The 24,683-nt window shown below is 36.6% G+C and overlaps 1 protein-coding gene across 1 annotated transcript in view; it reads right to left on the bottom strand.

Moving 5' to 3' along the window:
* Positions 1 to 24,683, bottom strand: part of COL25A1 (collagen type XXV alpha 1 chain) — a 469,169-nt gene that overhangs the window by 172,712 nt on the left and 271,774 nt on the right. The window contains 2 exon segments of the mRNA XM_021101684.1: positions 2,039 to 2,065; positions 2,210 to 2,236. Coding sequence (XP_020957343.1) covers positions 2,039 to 2,065; positions 2,210 to 2,236 — 54 coding nt within the window.

Raw genomic sequence — 24,683 nt, 5'->3', positions numbered from 1 at the left:
ATCCATAGAGGGGGTAGGTAAAGGAATTTTCATTAAAATTGAAGACTTTCCCAGTTCTAACTAACTTTTGATTTTTCAGAAAATACAAAATCTTCATTTTTCTATCTTGATATGTGAATTTCCTAATAAGTATCTGACACTACTTATATTAAAATTCCAAGAGCAATGACGATGACCTGCTTTGTTTTTAAATTATGAATCTGAGAAAAGACAGGCAATTCAATAAGCTCTCATTCTCACATTCACATGTACTTCCCAGGACATTCACATTTTTATCCATAAAGATTCATCCTGCATTTTGAATTCAATCCAAATTCCTTCAATAAAAGGCAAAATCCAGGTGAAAATGAGATTGGTTTTTTGCCACTTTCCACCTGAAATGCTAAGTGGCCCCTGTATCGTGTGAAACTTGGCCCCAGTCAGTGTGAGAACTGAATGATATCTGTATGAAAGGCAGTCAGGGTTCGTCAAAGCAGTTCATGAACTTTGGCCACACTTGCAAGGAACCTGGTCCAAGTCTTAGTTTGTAATGCAACATGAAACCAGGTGAATTTCACAGGGTTTCAGGTTTCATCCTGAAACTTTGGCCTAGGTTTATAATCAATCATCACTTTTTGGAACGATGAAAGCCAACACACCTTTTTGAAAATGAGAGCTGCATGCATACTGATGACAGCTAAGCTGTGAATCCCCCCTTCACTTCCTTTGCCAAAAGAAGATTTCTCAGAATGGAAACTGTTTTCCTCTTACCTGGAAAGGGCAAACTGAGTGATTTTGATAGCATGTAGAAATAAATGATACTCAATATATGAGGACATGCCACATAAAATAATCACCACATACAGAGAAAGTGGCTACATTCGAATCATTGAAGGTTATGAGAATTTTATTCCATTCACATCCATGACAGATATCATGATGTTTAATCTCCTTGACCATTCAGATGAGCTTTTAACTAGTCATCAGATAGAATAACTGCCATGAGAAATAGAATGCTCTGAGGCATAATCATTATTTCTATATGAGGAAATGGCTGAAGAATAGAAAGGAAAGTAAACCACAGCATAACTTTGATCTCGTTTAATAAACAGGAAGGATAAGACTACAAACTTTTCAAGTGTGCCTTAACTACATCTTTTGCAATAAAACCTCTACTGCAATGCAAGAGAATTTCATAATTAACTCCACACAGTGTGTTTTACAAAAAACCTACACAGTGTCTGTTTTCAACCTGAAAGTTTTAAATGTGCTTTTCCACTGTAAAAAATGACTCTCTTCAACCAAATACTTGCTTTTGTGCATAGCGACATGAGAAAATTGAGAGGTATGTCTGCACAGAGCCACTACATCATTGGAACAGTATGTCTGAACATTTGGGTAATAAGGCACAGATGTGAAGCAGAGGACTTGGCACTACCAAGGTAACAACAAAGCATTCACCATTGTGTTATGATGGTTAAAAAGAGCCACATTTGAGAAGAATAAAAGAATGCCCCTCCGTTCTGGAATTTTAAGTTATATTACACCTCTTATCTGCTTAAAAATCTATAAAGAATTGCAAATAAATATTATTCAAACATAGATGAAGAATAAAAATACAAAATGCACTAATATTTTCATCTATAATACAACATATTTATGCAATAGCACATAAAGTTTAACTGCAGGAAAAGGCCAAATTCAATAGGAATCCACATAGCCTCTGTATTACAAAACAATGCATACAAATCTGAAGGACCCAATAGGTAATGGAAAGGTGGGTGTTGTTGACTTTTAGTAGTGATTCTGGCCCTTAATCAGTAGGGCTAATTATTATAGCATGTCCTACTTATAGGTATCAAGTTAAGATAATGCAACAAGATATACACATTAATCATAATTAAGGCTATTTCAATTATAAGTGCCATGGTATTTAACATTGTCAGCTATTACTAAACCACATGACCCAAAGGCAGATATGAAGCCAGGGCTACTTTAATTCAATGGGTTTGGAGCTGAAAATTAATTTTCTGCCCGATATTGAAAGAATATAACCTACCCGAGGTCCCTGATCGCCTTGTTCTCCCTGTAGAGCAGGAAAATGAGAAGACAGTTTCAGCATAAAGTCTGTAGATGAAGCTCATTAAAACAATCAAAATATAACGCTGTGTAAGTCATGCCAGTATGGATTTCCACTAACTTAATTTGTTTCTGCTACACCTTTTCTTACCTTATCACCTTTTGGACCAGGAGGGCCCTGAAACAGAGAGAGAAAAAAAATATTTTTAACAATTTTTAAAAAATATTGTAACTTGAATAGATCATCTAGGTTTAGTCAAAAATTCATGCAAAGAGTTGTACCTGTGAATGAAATTTATCAAGGAATTTTAGTTTCTAAACTATAATTGTAACATGGTTAGAATGAAAATGGTATTGTGTGTGTGCATGTATGTAAACAGAAAAGTATGTATCATAAACATATAAATATATAATATGTTGAACAAATTTTCACAAACCGAACACATTTAACTCAAGTAGAACCCAGCTAAAGAAACCCGGGAGCTCCTGCTTGATGTTTCCTTTTTTTTTTTTTTTTCATTTTTAAAAAACAATTATTGAAGTATAGTTGATTTACAAGGTTGTGATAATTTCTACTGTACAACAAAGAGATTCAGTTATACATGTACACACATCCATTCTCTCTCACATTCTTTTCCCACATAGATTATCACAGAACATTTTTTTTTTACAGAATAAAATACATATATTTAAACACAATTACATTCAGACAGATTATCATATCATGGATCTTAAGAAAAAGATTAAGTGTATCCCTCTGGAGAAGTGGAATGGAAAATATGCTGAGACAAATAGGAAATTTATTCTATGCTTTATCCCATTTTGTATGGCTTTCGTCTTTACTATTTAGTATTATCTATTACATTTCAATTTTTCTTTAAAAATTAGCATTATGTTAAAATTGTATATATTATGCAACTAAAATTTATAAAGAAGAAAGCCTTATATACCTTAAATATTTTATATAGCATAATAAAAAATAACTGGTAAGAATAACAAAAATAATACACCCTCTGAAAATAAGTAAAATATAAAATGCATAAATTGGTTAAAAAACAGTGTAACTATATAAATACATCCTCACAATTTGTATCATCTCATTGATTCTTCAATATAGGCATTACACCATTCTAGGCGATGTGGTAAACAAGACATTATAGACCTTACATTGTACCATGGAGAGAAATGGTTATTAATAATACAATTGTAGAACTGTATTATTTAATTGTACAGTGGCATTATTTAATTATAGTTATCATAAATTCTTTGATGGAGAGGAAATCAGAATCAGATCTAAGAAGACTTCAACATTCCAAGAATGATGGCAAATGACCCCCTTCATGGTGGATTATGCACTTATTTATTATGAGACATATTTCTTCTCCAGAGATTCCTTGTTTGTGTGTCAATTGAAGATTTTGGGTTTGCAGTTAATCTGAAGTTTTGATATAAGAGTCTATATGTATATGAGATTGTTTTAAGTTGTTGTTCTCTTAATTGCAAGTTCATCTCCAGTGTCCTGCATTGTACCCACCTCTTATGAGTTCTGATTTTGATGGTATAATTGTGCATGGATGATTTCGTATCTTTACTGTATATATACCTTTACTGGTGAGCCTTGTCACTTGCGGAATTTTTGTTTCCTGTTGCTGTCTTTTCTTTTCTGCCTAGAGAAGTTCCTTTAGTATTTGTTGTAAGGCTGGCTTAGTACTGCTGAATTCTCTCAACTTTTGCTTATCTGTGAAGGTTTTGATTTCTCCTTCAAATCTGAATGAGAGCCTTGCTGGGTAGAGTAATCTTGGTTGGAGGTTTTTTTCCTTTCATCACGTTAAGTATATCATGCCACTTCCTTCCGGCCTACAGAGTTTCTGTTGAAAAATCTGCCGATAACCTTATTGGGGTTCCCTTGTATGTTACTTGTTTCTTTTCCCTAGCTGCTTTCAAGATTTTCTCTTTGTCTTTAATTGATGTTTCCTTTTTACTGCTCACCACCAACAGTAATCCCTGTGGTGACCTCTGACAGAATAGTTTACCTGCTTTTGTACTTTATATAAATGGAATCATCTGTTATGTGTTTAGCCTCTTTTGTTTAGAATGTGTGAAATTCATGCAAAATTTTGTGTGTACTTGTAGAACGTTTGTCCTTACTGCTTTATAATATGACACTGTGTAAATAAACCATTATTTACTTGTTTGTTTATCTTACTGTTGATGGCCATTTGTTTCCAGGAGTTTCTAGCTCTTGGTTATTACAAATAGTGCTGCTATAAACATCCCAGCATTATGTCTTTTGGCGAAAAATTGTACATGTTTCTGTTGGGTGTATATCTAAGAATGGAATTGTTACATTATAGAGAATATCTACCTTTGGATTATTAGTAAGAAATTGCCAAATAGTTGTTCAAAGTGGTTCTAACAATCACAGTCCCATCAGCAACATACAAGAATTTTTAGGTCCCCTATATAATCACCAATACCTGTTTTTTTCCAGAAGCTCTTGCTTGATGTTTCCTTGTTACCACTTACCACCAACAGTAATCTCTGTGGTGACCTCTGACAGAAGAGTTTATCTGCCTTTGTACTTTATATAAATGGAATCATCCATTATATGTTTAGCCTCTTTTGTTTAGTACATGTGAAATTCTTGCAAAATTTTGCGTGTACCTGTAGAACGTTTGTCCTTACTGCTATAAGGAGGTCTTTTTCATTTTAGATATTCTGGTGGGAAGTACAGTAGCTTCACATATTATTTTAATGTGTACTTCTCCAGTTATTAAAGTTGAACTTCCTTTAATAAGTGCATTGGCCATTTTACATCCGCTTTCTTAAGTATCTCTTCATATAATTTTCACTTGAGTTGTCCTGTTATTTCCTAGAGTTCTTTATATATTGTACATTGTATTAATAAAGAAGAGTTCTTTACATACTCTTAACATGAGTCTTTGTCACAAAAGAATTTATTTACTTGTTTATTTATTTAACTTTTCTTTTTTGACTGCACCCATGACATGTGGAAGTTCCTGGGCCAGGGATCGAACACGTGCCATAGCAGCGACCCAAGCTGTTATAGTGACAATGCTGGATCTTTAACCCATGATGCCATGAGGGAACTCCCCCAAAATATATTCTCCCACGCTGCATATTTTGTTTACCTTCTCTTAAAGTCTTAAAGGTGTTTATTTGTTTACCTTCTCTTAAAGGTTTGTTTTTTGTTTTTTGTTTTTTTAGGGCCGCACCTGTGGCATATGGAAGTTCCCAAGCTAGGGGCTGAACTGGAGCTGCAGCTGCTGGCCTACACCACAGCCACAGCAATGCCAGATCTGAACCACATCTGCGACCTACACTAGAGCCAAGGACTGAACCCACATCCTCATGGATTCTACTTGAATTTGTAATCCACTGAGCCACAACTGGAACTCCTAAAGGTGCTTTTGATGAACAGAAGTTCTTGAGCTCAATTTAACATTTTTTCTCTTTATAGTTATCTCTTTTAGTGTTCCACTTAAGTAATCTTTGACTCCTCCAAGGTCATAAAGAGGTTTTTCTATGTTTATTCTAAAAGCTAAAAGCTTTATTATTTTATATTTCATATTTAGATCTGAATTGATGGAGAATTGATTTTGTGTATAATGTGATGCCAAAGTCAAGATACTTTTTTCCCCATGTGGCTATCAAGTTAACCCAATACCATTTAGTGAAATTGCCTCTTTCTCCATTGTAGTTCGTGCTACCTTTGCCATAAATCAGATGACCATATATACATGGGTCTTTTAGGGAATTTCTATTTTGTTGAACAGCTATCTATTCTTGAGCCACACTGAGATTTTTCTTTACCTTTGAACAAAAATACTGGCTGGAAACACAAATTCTGGAAGCATCAGTACTCATTCTCCCACCTTCCCACCCCTTCTTAATGATGAAGTCATGTCTCAAGAGTCCACCTACTTGAGGAAGTGGAGCATTTCAGTCACCTTCAATCCTTCAGCTTCACCTTTAGTAGGGTTGGGAGACAAGGACAAGTTGGGACAGGAGTAAAGCCAAGGTCCTAGCAAAGTACCCCTTCTGAGGTCTCAGTGGAGACTGCTTTGCACATTATATGGGAATGTAGGAATGTCCCACCTACCAAAATATCTGCTGCTAAATGCAAGTTACAGAGGATCTGTACCAAATTCCCATTCTTAGTTGTGGCACTTCTGCTAACAGGTATGAGGTTATCAAGATATTAATAATAGCAAGAACACAATGTCTAATATTTTGTACATTTTACCATTGACAAAGAACTTTCACTTGTTACTGCATTTAACCTTCTCCCAATCTAATGAGGAAAGTATTATGATATTCCTCTTACAGATGCCAGAAGTAAAACTCAAAGCTTATCAAAGTTAGGCTTCTTGTAAGTGAGTTAGCCAGGATGTCAAGCTGGTCTGTGGGACTTTAAATGTAGTGGATTGGGATGTTTATGTTGGGACTCAGCTCTAGAACTGGATTCTCAGAAAGGCTGATGGCCTTGTATCTGGTGCCTGCTTTCAACAGGTGCCCTCTCAAATGCCTCTCACTTGCCATTTTCATAATGTCATGGACAGTGGCCTCAAGATCTCAAGTTCAAAGTGCAGTAAAGAGAACTGTGGAGAATCTGGGAGAAGGTAAGGAGGCTAAGATAATGGAATTAACTAGACAAGCCCTTTTCTTTCTTACCCCACAAATAATTTTGTCATTAAAAAGGGACACTAAACTTCAATGTTCATTGCAGCAATATTTCCAATGGCCAAAATATGGAAGCAACCTAAATGTCCACCAATAAAGGAATGGATAAAGAAGATGTGTGTGTGTATACAATGGAATATTACTCAGCCACTAAAAATATTACTCAGCCATTTGCAGTGCATGGATGGACCTAGAGATTATCATACTAAGTGAAGCTAGACAGGGAAAGACAAGCACCATACGATATCACTTATACGTGGAATCTAGAAAAAGGATACGAATGAGCTTATTTGCAGAACAGAAACAGACTCATAGACTTCACCTTATGGTTACCAAAGGGGACAGGTTGTGGGCAGGCGGGGAGGGATGGACTGGAGGTTTGGGATTGGCCTATGTACACTGAGGTACACAGAATGACTGACCAATGGGGACCTGTTGTATAGCACAGAGAACTCTACCCAGTATTCTGTGATAATCTATGTGGGAAAAAAATCTGAAAGAGAATGGATATGTGCACATGTATGATTGAGTCACTTGGTTGTACAGCAGAAATTATCACAACATTGTAAATCAACTGTTTCAATAAAACTTCAAAAAACGAAAAAGGGAAAGCTAAGAATATTATTTTATTAGCATTTTTATTAATGTTTTTAGCAAATCAAGTAGAGGAAACTCAAAGAGAAGAATGAGAGGATATCTGCCATCAAGTTTAAGAAATATAATGAAGATTCTGGTCTTGACTTAATTAAGTAGCCTGTTACTTAACTCTAATTAGATTTTTATATGCATTTGGCGAATGCCTGTAAAGAGTTTGACAATGTTTTAAGTGCTTGTGGAGAAAATGGTGGGACACGCTGATTAGAAACGCTAAACTGTGTTCTGGAAAAGCTAAATAGCCTAGTGCCAAAGTCAAACACTTCCCATAAACTAGTGTTAAGAAAATGACCCCTAGAAAATGTAGCTACCGTAGGGTCACTTACAACTCCTGTGGACTCAGCCCCAGTCTCTCCCGCGATCTGACCAAAAGTTTTCCTATTTAAAGCTTTGTTTGCTTTTGCTTGTGAGATTTCAGAGGCCAAGCCTTTCACTGTACAGTCCTTCTAAGGCACTTTGTTAGGTGATAGGGCATGTTTGAGGTCAAAGCTTTTATGAAGCTATCTTACAGGAGGGAACAGAGATAACTCTTTCCCCAAAGTCCAGCTACAGATGCCAAAGCCATATGTGTCCACTAGAGCTCTTTTCAGCTTGCCATAAGCAAGGATGCTTAATTCATGAACACATGAAAATTTGCATTCATAAGTGAGCAATAAATACTGCTGCTTCAAAAGGGGGTGTTTCTGAGCAGACAGAATGGCGTCCTGGCACCTGCCAGCTCAAGACAGAACCGAAGCAGAGGTCAACCTCCATCCACAGCTGTGGCGGCTGCTTTGGACACTCCAGACCCCACTTGTGCTCCCTGGATTAACGGCAGGTGTTTTCTTCTGCTCTGACTGAAATCCCACTCTTCCTTCTAAACTGGACCCCTTTCACTGCCAATATGGGTTGAATGTGTAGAAAAACATGAACTACCTTAGTAAACACAGATAGGATTTCAAAATTTAGGAACCATGATTCTTTTTTCAAGTCGAAATATTACAAATGAAAGAAAGGTTTCTTTTTTTTTCCTTCCTTCCTTCTTTCCATTCTTCCTTTCTCCCTCCCTTCCTTCCTTTCTCCTTCCCTTCCTTCCTTTCTCCCTTTTCTTTCTTTCTTCCTTCCTTTCTCCCTTTTCTTTCTTTCTTTCTTCCTTCCTTTCTCCCTTTTCTTTCTTTCTTTCTTTCTTTTTCTTTCTTTCTTTCTTTCTTTCTTTCTTTCTTTCTTTCTTTCTTTCTTTCTTTCTTTCTTTCTTTCTTTCTTTCCTTCCTTCCTTCCTTCCTTCCTTCTTTCTTTTCCTTCCTCCTTTCTTCTTGCTTCACTTTCTTTTTTCTAAATTAATTCCTTACTTCCTTCCTTCCCACTCCACCTGTGGCACCTGGAAATTCAAGGTCCAGGGATTGAACCCATGCCACAGTAGCAACCTGAGCCACTGCAGGAGCAACACTAGATTCTCAACCCACAAGAGGACTCTGAAAGAAAGGTTTCTTTGATTATTAACTTTTAAAGTTAAAGCTGGGTCATGATTTATTTTTTGTCTTCAGATTAAAAAAAGCCAAAACTCACTGGTATTATTAACCAAAGGATAGGCAGTAATACAAATTAACAAATTATTTGAATCAGAGAGTCTCTTTACAATGGCATTTTGCTGCTTCCAACTACATCAAGTTAACAATCCAATATTTAGTGGACATACAGATCGTTCAGGTATCAGTACCAATGGCTGGTTGGTTACTATTTGAAGATAAAGGCTTGTTGCTAAAACAAGGTTGCTGTCTATGGGAAAGAAATATGGTAAAATTACTGGTCACAAATAAGTGAATAGTGAGTCACAACTTTATATGAGGTTTCTTTGGGGATTCCTGTCCTTCTGGTCTGGTCTAGTATGTTGAAGTCAGATCTTTTACAATGTCCACTTTAACAAACAAATAAGAATATTTGAAATTATCTTTCTTTTTTACTTATTTATTTATTTTTTAAATAGTTATTTCTCCAGTACTTTTTTTCCTACTGTACAGCATGGTGACCCAGTTACACATACATGTACACATTCTATTTTCACACATTATCATGCTCTATCATAAATGACTAGACATAGTTCCTAGGGCTACACAGCAGGATCTCATTTCTAATCCATTCCAAAGGCAACTGATTGTATCTATTAACCCCAAGCTCCCCAACCACCCCACTCCTTCCCTCTCCCCCTTGGAAACCACAAGTCTATTCTCCAAGTCCATGATTTTCTTTTCTGTGGAAAGGTTCATTTGTGCCTTATATTAGATTCCAGATATAAGTGATATCATACGGTATTTGTCTTTCTCTTTCTGACTTACTTCACTCAGTATGAGAGTCTCTAGTTCCATCCGTGTTGCTACAAATGGCTTTATTTTGTTCTTTTTTTATGGCTGAGTAGTATTCCATTGTGTATATATATCACGTCTTCCTAATCCAATTGTCTGTCATTGGATATTTGGGTTGTTTCCATGTCTTGGCTGTTGTGAATAAAGCTGCAATGAACATGCAGTGCATGTGTCTTTTTTAAGGAAAGTTTTGTCTGGATATATACCCAAGAGTGGGATTGCTAGATCATATGGTAGTTCTATGTATAGATTTCTAAGGTATCTCCATACTGATCTCCATAGTGGTTGTACCAGCTTACATTCTCACCAACAGTGCAGGAGGGTTCCCTTTTCTCCACACCCCCTCCAGCATTTGTTATTTGTGGACTTATTAATGATGGCCATTCTGACTGGTGTGAGGTGGTACCTCATAGTAGTTTTGATTTGCATTTCTCTAATAATCAGTGATGTTGAGCATTTTTCACGTGCTTATTGGCTATCTGTACATCTTCCTTGGAAAAATGTCTATACAGGTCTTTTGTCCATTTTTCAATTGCGTTATTGGCTTTTTTGCTGTTGAGTTGTATAAATTGCTCGTATATTCTAGAGATTAAGCCTTTGTCAGTCACATCATTTGAAACTATTTTCTCCCATCCTGTAAGTTGCCTTTTTGTTTTCTTTTTTCTGTTTCCTTTGCTGGGCAAAAGCTTGTCAGTTTGATTAGATACCATTGGTTTATTTCTGCTCTTATTTCTTCTGCTTTGGGAGACTGACCTGAGAAAATATTCATAAGGTTGATGTCAGAGAATATTTTGTCTATATTCTCTTCCAGGAGTTTGAAGGTGTTTTGTCTTATATTTAAGTCTTTAAGCCATCTTAAGTTTATTTTCATGCATGGTGTGAGGGTGTGTTCTAGTTTCATTGATTTGCATGTAGCTGTCCAGGTTTCCCAGCAATAGTTGCTGAAATGACTGTCTTTTTCCCATTTTATGTTCTTACCTTCTTTGTCAAAGATTAATTGACCATAGGTGTCTGGGTTTATTTCTGGATTTGAAATTATCTTTCTAATTAGTTTTATATAATTAGCTCTAATTACATAAATTTGTTAGCATTAGATACTAACAATGTCTTTATTATTAATGTTTCTATTAAAGTCTTAATTATTACTCAGTAGTTGGAACATTCTTTTTAGAGCACTGTTAGAGGTTTATTAATTTACTACCAAAGTATTTATAGGTTTCAATGGTAAACTTCAAATTAGCTCCTATTCAAATGACTTCAAATACAGAACTTACAGTAACAACCTATTTGTATTAAGCCTTTAATATGGGTCTATAATGATTTGAGTCTCCCAACTTCTATTTCTATCCAAATAACGAACGTTTTAGCTCTTTTTCCATGCTCTATTATCTATTTCAAATAAATGATAAAACCAAATTAAAAGCACAGTGAATAAGAGGTACAATAAATGAGATTCAGGAAAATATTGGATTTCAATCTACATAGAAATAATTGAAATATGCCTGGAAAAGACAGATATATTTATAGGGGTTGGATGTTCCAATAAAGGCCTTTTATTCACTAGAACTGTGAATTTAGTCTACTTTGAACTGGCAAAAGCTAAAGAGGGGATGATTTTAAGAGACAGCTAATCATGAAAACAAAATTAAATTCTGCTAGAGGTAGAAAAATGAAAAAGGAGCAAACCCTGGAAATTCTTGGCAGTCAGATCTCCTGAAATAAGAATGGGGTTATGATTTCTATCCCAGAAAAGTATAGATCATTTTCGGTTTGGAAATAGAACAATATTTTTTTCTGCTCGAAACTTTTCATTACTATAGAATTATGAGGACAAGCAAGTTTCATTTTCCAAGCATTTATGGCCAACTCTCAGCCAGGCAATGTGCTCCGAGTTGGAGGATGGACGTGTAAATATAATTATAACTAGTGGAGTGAATGCTGTGTTGTGGGAGTACAGAGAAGAGTGAAGGTAGGAGAGCTGGAGTTAAAAAGATGACTTTGGAACTGGTGATTGAAAGTCAGCCAAGGAGAAGGGGGACTGGGGAGGAGGGAGTCTATTTAGGCAGAAGGGATGAACAGGCAGATGTATGAGGGGACTTCCTGCCATCAGAGACAGATGAAGAGTTCTGAGTGGTAAGAATGTATGTGGCTTAGAGAGAGGAGATGAGAGACAGCAGGAAAAAGAGTTTGGGGAGGTTGCCTAACAATACCCAAGTCCGTGGGCTGAACTCCTCCAGCAATTTAACAAGGGGGTGATGGAGCTCTGAGAGCATGGGAGACTATTCTTAAGAAGTTGCTGCCTTCCTTCAAGAGAGAGATGGCAATGATAATAAGTAAAGATCATGACAGGTGAGGACACAGCAAAAGCCTTAGATTTAGGAGACATTTCTGAGGCAGTACCAACAAGACCAGTTAATTGAGTGGACATGTGGGCCACTGACAGTTCATCAGCATGGTTGGAGAAGTCCTACTCATGTGACATTCACAATTTAGGGCATCTGAAGAAAAGTGTTGGTCTAAGCCGGTTCAACCTTGATAAACACAACAGCTTCAGAGCCAAGTGAACCATCTAAAATGTTAAATCCAGTTGAGGGATATATTTCAAATCCAAACAGTAATGGCAAATTTAGCTGACCCAATCAGAAACAGCTGAGAGAGAGTCAGGTGGTCAGGGGAATGCGCCGAGAATGCATCATCTTTGTTGGGTAAAAGGAGAATGGATGCTTTCTGGTGGCTGTACTGGGCTGCAATCCTGCAGAAACCTTCTTTCTTCTTTGTTACCTTATGAATAAAGTACATTTCCATTCCTCTATTTTTTAAACTGTAAACTGAACGTGAAATCACTATATTTTAAAAGCCATAATTTCCTTAGTCTTTTAAAGATAAAGAAGACAGAGTCAGTGGCACGGCCATTCTCTAGAAGCATAGCAGAACCTCGGTGGCCATGGCATGGTTTGATGTCTGTTTGCTCAGCCCTTGAAAACATTACTTATCAATCAATGCTCACAGTCACCCAGGGAGGAAGGAAACATGAATATTCAGCATTCCCTTGTTCAAGTAGGATAGAAGCCCAATTTGTAAGATTTCCGTCTTCTCTCTGACCATATCCTTAACCTGGCCCATTATGCTAATGAGATAGATACTCAAGCCAGAGACATGAAGACTCTATATTTGGTACCATGGCTCATTAGCATTTATCTGAAACTATACGAAGTCATGTTGCAAAGAGTATTAACAATAGAAAAATCTAGTATTTACTTGAAAAATGGGGACCCTAGCTATTTACATGTGGATAAATCTACCTTGTGTCTGAGTAAAATGCAGTTAGCATAGGTTCACCTCTAACTAAAATGCAAACATATGTTCTTCCAAGTATATACCTCAACCTTGAACTCATATATATTGTTTTCTGCTTTACTAGCTTAATATATTTTTAGGGACATTTCTTTCTCAGATCACTAAGTTTGTTCGTTTCATAGACTTCCAACTTTGCAAATAACTTCAGCAAGTAATGTGTAAATTTAAAGCTTTTAATGGAAAATCTGATGTGAAAATGTAGGAGTTCCTATATATAGCAGTGTGTGTGTGTGTGTGTGTGTGTGTGTGTGTGTATTTATGCTTGTGTATAATTTCTTTTTCAATACTTCAGAAAAGAGTAAAAAAATAAGGAAAAGTATAATTGGGTGCAACTATTTTAAAATAAAATAAATTATCTTGATGATTAAGAGCTCAAGGTTTAGAGTTGGATCCAGACTGAAATCCCGGTTGTGATCACTAGTGTGATCTTTAGCAGGTTAATTAATCTCTTTGAGCCTGGGTTTCCTCATTTGAAACATGGGAAAAATCACTGCTCACTGTTTGGCTAAAATGAAACACTGTCCACAAAGCAAGTTGTAGAAAGTCTGATCAACTGTTGGTAGTGATTATGAAGCACAATTCAATATTTTAAGTCTTTTAGTCAGGCTAAACATGAGATAAAATTTCTTTTCTGGGTAGTTTACCTGAGGATGAAGAAAGTAAACATACTGATTTCCTAAAATTAAAAGGCAATGTAGTGAGAAACATATTAGGTGGATGGTTGAAAACATTTGAAGAATGTTCAGGTTTAATATAGTTCACTTAAATGTTCAGGAACTATTGCCAAATGTAACAAAGCAAAACAAAAGATCTTAGTTGTCATTACCACATTACTTTAATAACTAAAGAGTACTAAACTTCAGGCCTTAGCACTACCTGGTCACCTGTAGCATATAGTAGGTGCTCAACAAAGTCAAGTTAATTCTTGCTTAATTGAAACACCCAGAAAGAAAAAAAATGCAATAAAACTCTCAGTGTCCAAAGCAGCAACATATAAAAGAATTATACAAGAACCAGATTCAATGTTGCTGCAGAAGAACTGTGTTTATTATAGTGTCAAACTCTGCTGAGCCAGGGGAGGGACTTACAGCTATAAACAGACTTATTACTTCAGACTTTACACCTTTCATTTTGCATTGAAAATTAAAAGGGACCAAAGAGGAAAGGGGATCGGTATAAAGAGAAATTTAAAATATCAAAACCAGCCCCACTTTTTGCAAAACTAATTTTTACAGCTATCATTTTCTGGGCATTTTCTGTAGTAAGATCGTAACTGTAAGTTCTTTTATGATGTCAGTTTGAGCCTTGAACTAGGGACTATACGTACCCATGATCGGCCTTAAATCATAAGCAGCTGCCATAAGGAAACAATTAGTGAGGTCTAGCACTAAAAGAAAATTTAGAAAAACCAAACATTAAAAAAGGACTCTCAAAAGTGAGGCTGATGTAGCTCAACGGAGTTAAGAGCTTAAAAAACAGCAGGAATCAGGTAAGCTCACTCTGGCTTTCTTTTCTAACACAATACAAATTAAATACAGCCAAATTACTACTCCTGCCATTCAAAACCAAGAAGTCCTTTCTTTCTAGAATCATTCCTTACATCTGAATATATTAAGGGATTGCAAAAACTTTTGTATAACTTTGCTTTTTTTAAACTTATTTTTAAGAGGTCAAATAAAGTGAACTCCATGGTGAAAGACTCGGAATCCTAAACATTCCTTTTGTCGAAAGAAAGTATCAACTTGCTCTCTACATGCCCACAGTAGCCCCTGTGATTTTACAGCTAGTGGTGTAAACTATCCTACAATACTCCTACTGTCCTCAGTATAATTCAAATATATTCAAAGGTACATCCACCTTTAAACCTTGAGTTTAATTTATAATTGTCTATTTCTTCATGTTTCCTAATGTGCTGTCCCCAAATAATTTTGCCCAGGCTATTTAAGAAAGCTTAGTTTGAAGGTCACTCTGAATCTTTGCTTCAGTGTAGTATCTTATAGAGCAATGTTGGTTTTGTGAAGGACAACTGAGCACAGTGCAGAGACAAGAGTAGGATGTCCCTTTGAGTCTAAGGGGATAGGCAGAAGGGATGGAAAAAACTGTCAGGTGAGGCTAGAAGAGCGTGAATCTCAGGGTTTGTCTATGGTTCTTGAGTTTTCTATACAACTCTGAAGCCCAATCCCCCTCGTTCTCAGCTGATGATTAAACAGATCTAAAGCTTTTAATGTAAGCTTCTACAATTCCATGCTCTCCATCTCAGATCTTCCTGTATCCTCACCTCCTCTCCCCTGGGAGTGAAGGTAACATGGTACCCATTTTCCCCACCCTCGCCTTGCTCTTCACTGTTGCTCTTGCTTGTCTCTTCAATTATCACATTTCCCTTAGATTCTTCTTCTTGGTCTCCAAACACTTCCTTTCACCCTCTAAAAATCAAAGGGAAGAAAAATTGCCTTTGCCCTCTTCTAAGGTCCTAACTTCTTACCATCTCCATCAAGCTCCCCTAAATACCAGACTAGTCATAGAAAGAAAGGAAATTGAATTTGAGGGAAGAGAAAGGAGGTAGCAGAGTAGCAGTCATCTTTTTACATTCTGGTTTGGGGAACAATAAAGTAACATGAGTTGGTCTTGAGAGCATTTCTTTCCATTAGGAAGAAGAAAGCTGAGCTATGGGAAAGGAAACTGCTGAGCCAGTTGTCGGGGCCTTGAGGAGCTATCCTGAGCTAAACTAAAACTAAATAAACTGGGAGCTTTGAGGAAGGGGGTTGAAAAAGCCCATAAATGTCAAGATTGCCCAAATTTGTGTCTAAACCTTTTGTCTTTTCACTTTACTCCCTTCATCAGCTATCAAATATACTATGTGGCTTTAACTATTACCTGACTTATATCCTAAACTCTTTTCCAAGCTGCAATCCTGCATTCCCAACTGCTCACCAGATGTCTAAGCCAAGATATGCCATCATCAGTGCAAACTCAACATTCTCAAACCAAACTTCTCAATTTCTACTGCAAGCCAGTCATGACTTCTGACTTTCCTATTTTTGTTTAACACACTGCTACTCCTGCCAGCCTGAAAGCTCAGTGTGGTGTTTGATTCAGTAAACAGAACCTCTGGCAATACCCACAGATTCCATTCTCCCCCAAATCCTTCAAATCTATATTTCCACGTTTGTTGATAGAACCTTTGTTCCTGGAAGACAAGAATAGTCTATAAGCATCTTTGGTCTTCCTTTACTCTACCATCCTACACGCTTTTGTCAGGCTATATTTTCTAAAGTATATTTCTGACCGTATCATTCCTCAGCTCAAAAACCATCAAGGCTCATTTGTAACCCACAATGAAAAAGTTGTTATAGGAAATAATCCTTCATGGATGGAAAAGCTATTAGGTGACATGTTGCAGGAAATCAGGCCAATACCACAGACCTGCCAATCAATCAAACATGTTATGCGTCTTGATATGATGAGGTAAGAAGTGTAGTAAGCCTTTATAAGATACTCTTCCTGAAAAATTGAACCAGAACTTAATCAAACCTCTAAATGGAACTTTTAGAAGATATTTACAAGAAATACAGACGATAAGAGAATAAGTTAAAATCACCACAAGGAAGTCAAACCAATTCAGAATGTGGGGCCTTTTATATATAGGATAAATGTCCTGGAAAAATTGATGACATAAAAAAATAAAAAAATAAAGAAGGTGACTGTAGAAGAAAAGAGATTGAAGAGTTATAGCAATTCAATGCCAAGTATGGGCTGTGGGTCTTGATTCAACCATCTATAAAGAGACATTTTTGAGACAAGTGGGGAAATTTGAATATGGACTGGGTTAGACGATATTTTAAAAATTATTAATTTTATTAGGATCAATGATGAAATAATGGCTACGGTACAGGAAGGCCCTATCAGTTAGAGATTCATATTTCAGTATTTGCAGATGCAAGGACATGATATCTAGGTTTTGCTTTTAAATACACCATCAAAAAAAAAAAAAACAAGAAACAAAATAAACAAGAAGAAGTGATTCATGAAACAAGATTAGGCTTTGACAATTCTTGAAGCTGGGTAATGGGTTTAGGACAGTTTATGACACTATTTTCTCCTCCTTTTAAGAAGTAGCTATATGATTAAAAGTTTAGTTTAGTGACATTTCTGGTGCCTACCGAATAAAGTATTAACTTCTGCCTCTGTCCAAAGTCCTCTATAATCTGCTTCTAACTTTCCTTCTCTGCTTTATCCTCATCCCATCCCTGCCTCCATCCCCACAAGGAGACTCTCCTCCAGCTGGCCTTGAGTGCCAGCTGTTGTCAGAATACACCTCACTCTCTTCAGTTTTGTATCTTTGCTTATGCCATTCTTTCTGCTGAATAACCATCTTCAATTATCATTTGCTTGGAATAATTATAGCACACCTTTCTTGACACCTCTTACCTGGCACTCTGAGATTACTTAGAAAAAGCCACAGTAGGAGTCTGAGTTTCTGAAAGAAACTCCTTGCAGTAAAAGTCCTATCCCTACCTCTGCTATGACCCTACTATCAATATTGCCAGTCACCAATGGCTCATCTTAGCGACCTCTCTTTCCTAAACTTTCCTTGACCCTCTTTTGGGTATGTTATTTCCCTTTTTTTGAATTCCTAAAGCACTTGTAACTCTTTTATAAAACTTAGCTCATGCTCACTAGGTATGAGATATATGTTTCATACTAAACTACCAGGGCCCTTGAGGTCAGGAACAGAGGCATATGTAAGAAAGGGAAATGCAGCAAACACTGACTTTGGAGGGGTTACTATGTTCTACCACATGACCTCTGGCATGTCACTTAACCTCTCTGAGCCTCAGTTCCCACATCCGTAAGATGAAACAAACAACAGTCGTCTCATAAAGGAGTTGTAGGAAGTAATTAAAAGAACATATGGTCTTTTAAAAATATTATTTCCCTTCTCTTCTCTTCCTAATTCAAATGTGTAGTCTTGTACCTTATACATGGAAGGTATTCAATAAATATATTAGCAGATTTCTGGCAACAGAGGTTTCTACTAAGACATCAGGACCAAAATTAATATTCCCTGAATAGCCTGTTAACAATAAAAAAGTCAGATATCTGGGACTTCCCTGGTAGCACAATGGGTTAAGGATCTGGTGTTGTCACTGCTTTGGTGCAGTCTGATCCTTGGCCCAGGAACCTCTGCCAAGGGCATGGCAAAACAAACAAACAGCCATCCTAGATATCTGTATGTTCAACACACTTCTATTTAATGCTTGTGAGGATATATTTGACTTTAGCTGGAAATTATGCTTCTCAAGGTCATTACCATTGCTCATTGTGGACTCATGACTAGTTCATAAGAGTTAAGACTGATAGCAAAAGGAATAAGTACCTTTGCACAGTTTCTTGAAGAGAAAATAAACTCTATTCAATGAAAGACTTTTTCTTCACATCTCAGACATGGGCAGATATTTTTGGCTCCCTTTTCCCTCCTGCCTGTGACTTCAAACTTTTAGAGGGAGTATTCTATTTTCATTCTCCCCACATTTTCAATACTGAGTCACTCCTAAAACGTTGGCAACACTGCTTTGAAAACCACAGGTGGCTAAAGTTACTATGACACTTCTTTTTATTTGTTTTAAGTGAGGCAATCAAGTGTTTATTTAAAGAGAGAAGAGAGAGGATAGGTGTGGAGAAAATATAGGCATAGGCAGTGGGGGGATGTGGGCGGAGGGAGAAAGAAAGACAGAGACAGAGCAGAAGAGCGAGAGAGGGAGAGAGCAACATGTGCTTTGGAGGTCGTTTAAATCACTTGATGAGATGTAATTGCAGGCCCAGTGACAAGGGTTCACATGCTGACCCCTCCTCCTTCAGCTTCTTGGCAAAGCTTTCTGGGTCTTCTACTGTCACATGGGGCTTCCTCTTCTGCACTTCATGACTAACCTTACTCTCCCTGCCCTGTGACTTTTTCTCTGGCCCTCTACATACGCTCCCTGGGCATCTCACTCATCCTCACAGTTTCAGCTACCGCTTGTCCATCTCCTCTGTACCCAGCTGTGACTTCTCTCTAGGATGATGCCTACTGCCCACCACACATTTCCTCCTGGGTACACTATTCTCATCACAGTTCATGATGCCCACCACTAAGACTCCGGTGAGTTTTCTTCAGAGTTAACAGCATGCACTTCATTCAGGGTCCTGATGGTCCAAACTGAGATTTGTAGTAATTAGATAAGGAGGTTTTCCTTCAGGCAGATGCAGCCCCCACCAGGGCACACTGACTGGCAAGTGAAGCATGAGCCAGATTTGAGACCACACCTGTTCCTTGTCAAGCAGCCTTGTGCAATGCACAACTTGTACAAATATAAATGGTGACCCTGAGTTTACTGCAAGGAGTAACATTTCTTTGAAGAACTCAAAACCCCATGATGTAGGAGTTTGGGATTAACATATACACATGAGTATATATCAGATAGATAATCAACAAGGGCCTACTGTATAACACAGGAAACTCTACTCAATATTCTGTAATAACCCATATGGAAAGAGAATCTGAAGAGAATGGATATAGGTATCTGCATAACTGAATCACTTTGCTGTACACCTGAAACTAACACAATGCTGTAAATCAACTATTCTCCAATATAAAATAATTTTTAAAAAACCCACTATACTTATTTTTTTACAAATAGCTCCATAACTCAGGCTTCCAGGTAAGAGGTTTCAAGGAAGGTGTGCCAAAACCAAGCAAATGATAATTGATATTTATTCAACTGTATCAACTGAGGATAGATCACCTTTGACTTATCTTTAATTCCAAGCATTTTTATAAAAAGAATATTTACGGAATGTGCGCTACTGTGATAGATTCTGCCTGATCTACAATCTGAAATAATTAATACTGAATAAAGTAACCCTTTGGAAAAAACACACTTGATACATAAAGGCTCATATTAGCTTGGGGAGGTAATGGAATCTCCTACAGTCATTGTTTAAACTAGGTTTAAATGAGGTCTATCCAAAAGAAAGAAGATAGAATAAAATGTTTCTGGAGCTATCTTTCTACTTACTGTCTTATAGCATTCCTCTATTTTAATCTCTACATGATCCAAGGTGTATATTTTGTATTAAAAATGTGATATCAATTAAAATATGACTGGAAGTATTTAAAGGGGGAACAAAATAAATTTAGCTTATTAAGAATTCTCATAAGATATCAAAATTATCAAAGAAACTCATAAAAACATACAAAAGAAACTCCATGTGCATATATAATATTGAGAAATAATAATAAGCTTGAGAAAAATTATAAATATTTTTTTTTAGGGCTGCACCTGCGGCATACGAAGTTTTCCAGGCTAGAGGTTGAATCGGAGCCACAGCCGCCAGCCTATACCACAGCCACAGCAACACAGGATCCGAGCCGTGTATGTGACCTACACCACAGCTCATGGCAACATCAGATCCTTAACCCAGCAAGGCTAGCAATTGAACCTGAGTCCTCATGAATGCTAGTCGGATTCGATGAGAACTCTGTGAATTAGTTTTAATTCACTGAAAAACGGTGAATTTAAAAAATTTTGTAATGAAGTATACTTATTATATTAGGTTCAGATGTACAACATATCAATTCAATATTTTTATAGATTATACTCTATGGAAAGTTATTACAAAACAATACAGAAATAAAGGTTTGTTGCTGCAGCCACCCAGTCTATGGCACTTTGTCGCAGCAGCTGCACTGACTGCAACACACACATGTACTGATGCGTACTGAGCTGAATTGTCAAGGGGAACTTTGTGGATTTTCTGCACTCTCTGCACGTAGCTCTTTACTCTCCAGCCTGCCCCGCAAATCCCAGCTGCCTTGACCTCCTCTGGGGTCAGAGACCTCTGTTTAGTTGCTCCTTCTTATGCTGTAGCTGAGGAATTCTCTCTAGGAAGTACACTTGGGCAATCTTTGGGTTCGCCTTGTTCATTTTCCTTCTCTCTGCTGCCTGTGGTCCAATGCCTCAAAATTGTTGTTGGACATATTCTTTCCAGTCATTTCATTGTATAAGAAGGAGGCTAAATCTTGACCCTTTTATTTCATCATGGATATGAGCAGAAGTCTTACAGCCTGTTAGTAAACTAAGCATATACTATAGACTCAATGCCACAAATGTCTAGTAGGGAAAGTCTTCCTTCATTTTTATTTCAAAACTTACTTGGCCATTTGGGTCTCTTTCTCGTTCATGTGGATTCTATAGCCAGCTTATTAAATTCCCTTAAAAATTCCTGTTGGAGACTTGTGGTTGCCAAGGAGGAGGAGGAGGAGGGAGTGGGATGGACTGAGAATCTGGGGTTAATAGATGCAAAATATTGCATTTGGAGTGGATAAGCAATGAGATCCTGCTGTATAGCAGGATGGACAATATCTAGTCATTTATGATGGAGCACGATGGAGGATAATGTGAGAAAAAGGATGTATATGTGTATGTGTGACTGGGCCACTTTGCTGTAGAGTAGAAAATTGACAGTAAACCAACTATAATGGAAAAAATAAAAATCATTATAAAAAAATTTCTGTTCGGTTTTGGATTAAGACTGAATTAAATTTATATACCAATAGGAGATATAACTAATATCCTTATGTTTGCATATAGTTTGCCCTTGGATGGGAAAAGTTAATATCATTGAAATACAATAAAGAAAAATATTCTAACTCAAACTCTTTGATATCTTTAGAATGAATTAGACACACTTACAAATGTGCATATAAATGTTTGTTTTAGATACACTGTTAGTATATCCAACAGTGGAGAGTTATTTTTCATGGATTTCTTAATTTTAAGATTAAACTACTTATCTTAAGCCTCTCTGCTTTGAGGCCATTATTTTATTCTTTTATCCAGCAAAAGAAGCATCACTATAAAGGTAAGATGTCTTCATGGCTCTGTCTCAGTGTGAATGCTTATGTGAAAAGTTATGCATGCAGGTGTTTAGTAATAACACTTCTGTGTACCATATCTTGTTCCAAGTGCTTCATTAAGGCTTGTATTAAGTCAAACCACCATCCTTATTTTAAATTAAAAAACTAAAGGTAAAAAATAACTTGCTCAAAGTCATGAAGCTCTTAAGTGGTAGACGAGGATATAAAGCCAGGTGTCTGCTCATGGAGACCATTCCCCTTAACCCTATTCAATGTACTCCATGTGCTGCTTTTAAAATGGACTGTTACAGAGTTCCCATTGTGGCTCAGAGGTAACGAACTCAACTAGCATCCATGAGGACACGGTTTGATCCCTGGCTTAACTCTATGGGTTAAGGATGTGGTGTTGCAATAAGCTGCAGTGTAGGTCGCAGATGCTGCTTGGATCCTGTGTTGCTGTGGCTCTGGCATAGGACAGCAGCTGCAGCTCTGATTCAAACCCTAGCTTGGGAACTTCCACAGGTGTGGCCCTAAAAAAGGCAAAAAAAAATAAATAAATAAATAAAATGGACTGATACAAGTTGATATTTTCAGTTATTTCAGTCATTTCATCCTCAGATGAATTTAAAATTATCTTTAAATCTGAATTAATTATACATTTATTTAATAAAACTTTATTGTGCACATTCCATATATGGACACTGTATTAAAAATTGAGATACAAAAATCAGTAAGTTTGGGGAATGATAATAGCTTCCACATATGCAAATCAATGCCAGAGTAATTTAATTATTCATAAAATTTATGCACAATTCACCTTTATTCAGATGGAATTAAAAGGGATATATTCAATGAAAACAAAACACAAAGTTAGCAATGGAAATTCTTCAATTAATATGCTTTTCCATTAATTAATTAGTAAAGAATTCTAAGGTAAAATTAAAGTTTTAGATAATGTTATACCATTTCAATACACAAAAGACTATGTAAAAATAAAGAAATATGGATAGTAGTAAAATAAATAAACTTAAAGGTGTAAGTTATTTGGAATACAAAGGAGTCTTTCATGTTGTGTTAACCATTTACTTAATAAAATGCCAAAAAAAGAGTTCCCGTCATGGCTCAGCGGTTAATGAACCTGACTAGTGTCCATGAGGTCATGGGTTTGATCCCTGACCTCACTCAATGGGTTAAGGATATGGCATTGCTGTGATTTGTGGTGTAGGTCACAGATGCTGCTTGGATCTGGTGTTGCTGTGGCTGTGGCATAGGTCTGTTGCAATAGCTCTGATTCGACCCCAACCCTGGGAACCTCCTTATGCTGTGGGTGCTGCCCTAAAAAGACAAAAAAAAACACAAAAAACAACAAAAAAACCCCCCAAATCTGAAATTTTTATAATCACTCTCTTTATCATATAATGACCACATAAAATGCAGACAATAGGGCATAATAATACTTTTTAGGTATAATGTGATTTATTCAGGATAGAATACATTACTAGTTTAATATGACAGTTCTATTATATAGTGAGTAAAGACTTTTTAGGTATAATGTGTATAAAGACTATTATATAGTGAGTAAATACTTTTTAGGTATAATGTGATTTATTCAGGATAGAATACATTACTAGTTTAATATGACAGTTCTATTATATAGTGAGTAAAGACTTTCTGTACACACACACACATAGACATGTTTGCACACACAGACACATGCATTTCAAATTTCTTGGAGAATGCTATGTCCTTTCCTTGCCCCCAAGTTAGACAATGTGGATCTGACAAAGGCTGGACTGAACACAAACATGAAATATGGGAATTGCTAAAGTGTTAGGTTAGAAGGAGCTTAATATATAATTAAAAACATATGAATAGAAAGTTAAATACTGCCCCTAAATACAGTATTTTTAAGGAATAATTCTTTACAAAGCACACACAACTTGATCTTTGTAAATTTTAGTAAAATGTTGTGAAATGGAAATGACAATGTTAGAATACAAAAAACCAAGAAAGTAAAAGGGGGCTTGGGGGGAGGGCAGGCAAAAGTGACAATCTTCCCTTTCTTTTTAAGAGCATCTGAACAAGTACAAATGGAAGGCGCACGCCTCCATGTGCAGTTGTCTGATGGTATTTGCTTGTGGTTTTCTCTTGCATTTTTTTCTCACTGAGTAATACAGAACTACACCATGCAGGCAACTTTAGTTCTCCAAATTCCTAAAGGAATTATATCTCCTTTATGATCACATGCAACTCCAAAGGGAAGTTATGAGGAGGGCTTTAAAATTCTAAAAACTTTATGCAAGAGAAATGCCCTTGCTATAGAAGGGATACCTTTCACTAAATATAATGGTTCCACTCTTTCATTATCCTCTACTGAATATACTGATGGAGCTATGGGGTGACAAGAAGGCTGATACATTTTATAAAGTGTTTTAGATAGAATCCTGAGAAGGTTTTTAAAAAACAAGTAGGTCCTACAATTTGAATTAAATTATTTATTAGTGGGAGAATACTATTGCCTAACCAATGTGCTGTTCAACACAACCACTATGAGCTACTTTCTACAGCTGTCTTAATCGTTAAAAATCAAATCCAAGCTTTGAACCCTACAAATAAATGATTACAAAATAAAATAACACATCATAAGTATGGCCCCAGGCTAATGCTATCTGTTT

The sequence above is a fragment of the Sus scrofa genome, chromosome 8, assembly GCF_000003025.6.
Source record: "Sus scrofa isolate TJ Tabasco breed Duroc chromosome 8, Sscrofa11.1, whole genome shotgun sequence".
NCBI lineage: Eukaryota > Metazoa > Chordata > Mammalia > Artiodactyla > Suidae > Sus > Sus scrofa.
The sequence above is the reverse complement of the archived record's forward strand: the minus strand, read 5'-3'. Positions and strand labels throughout refer to the sequence as shown.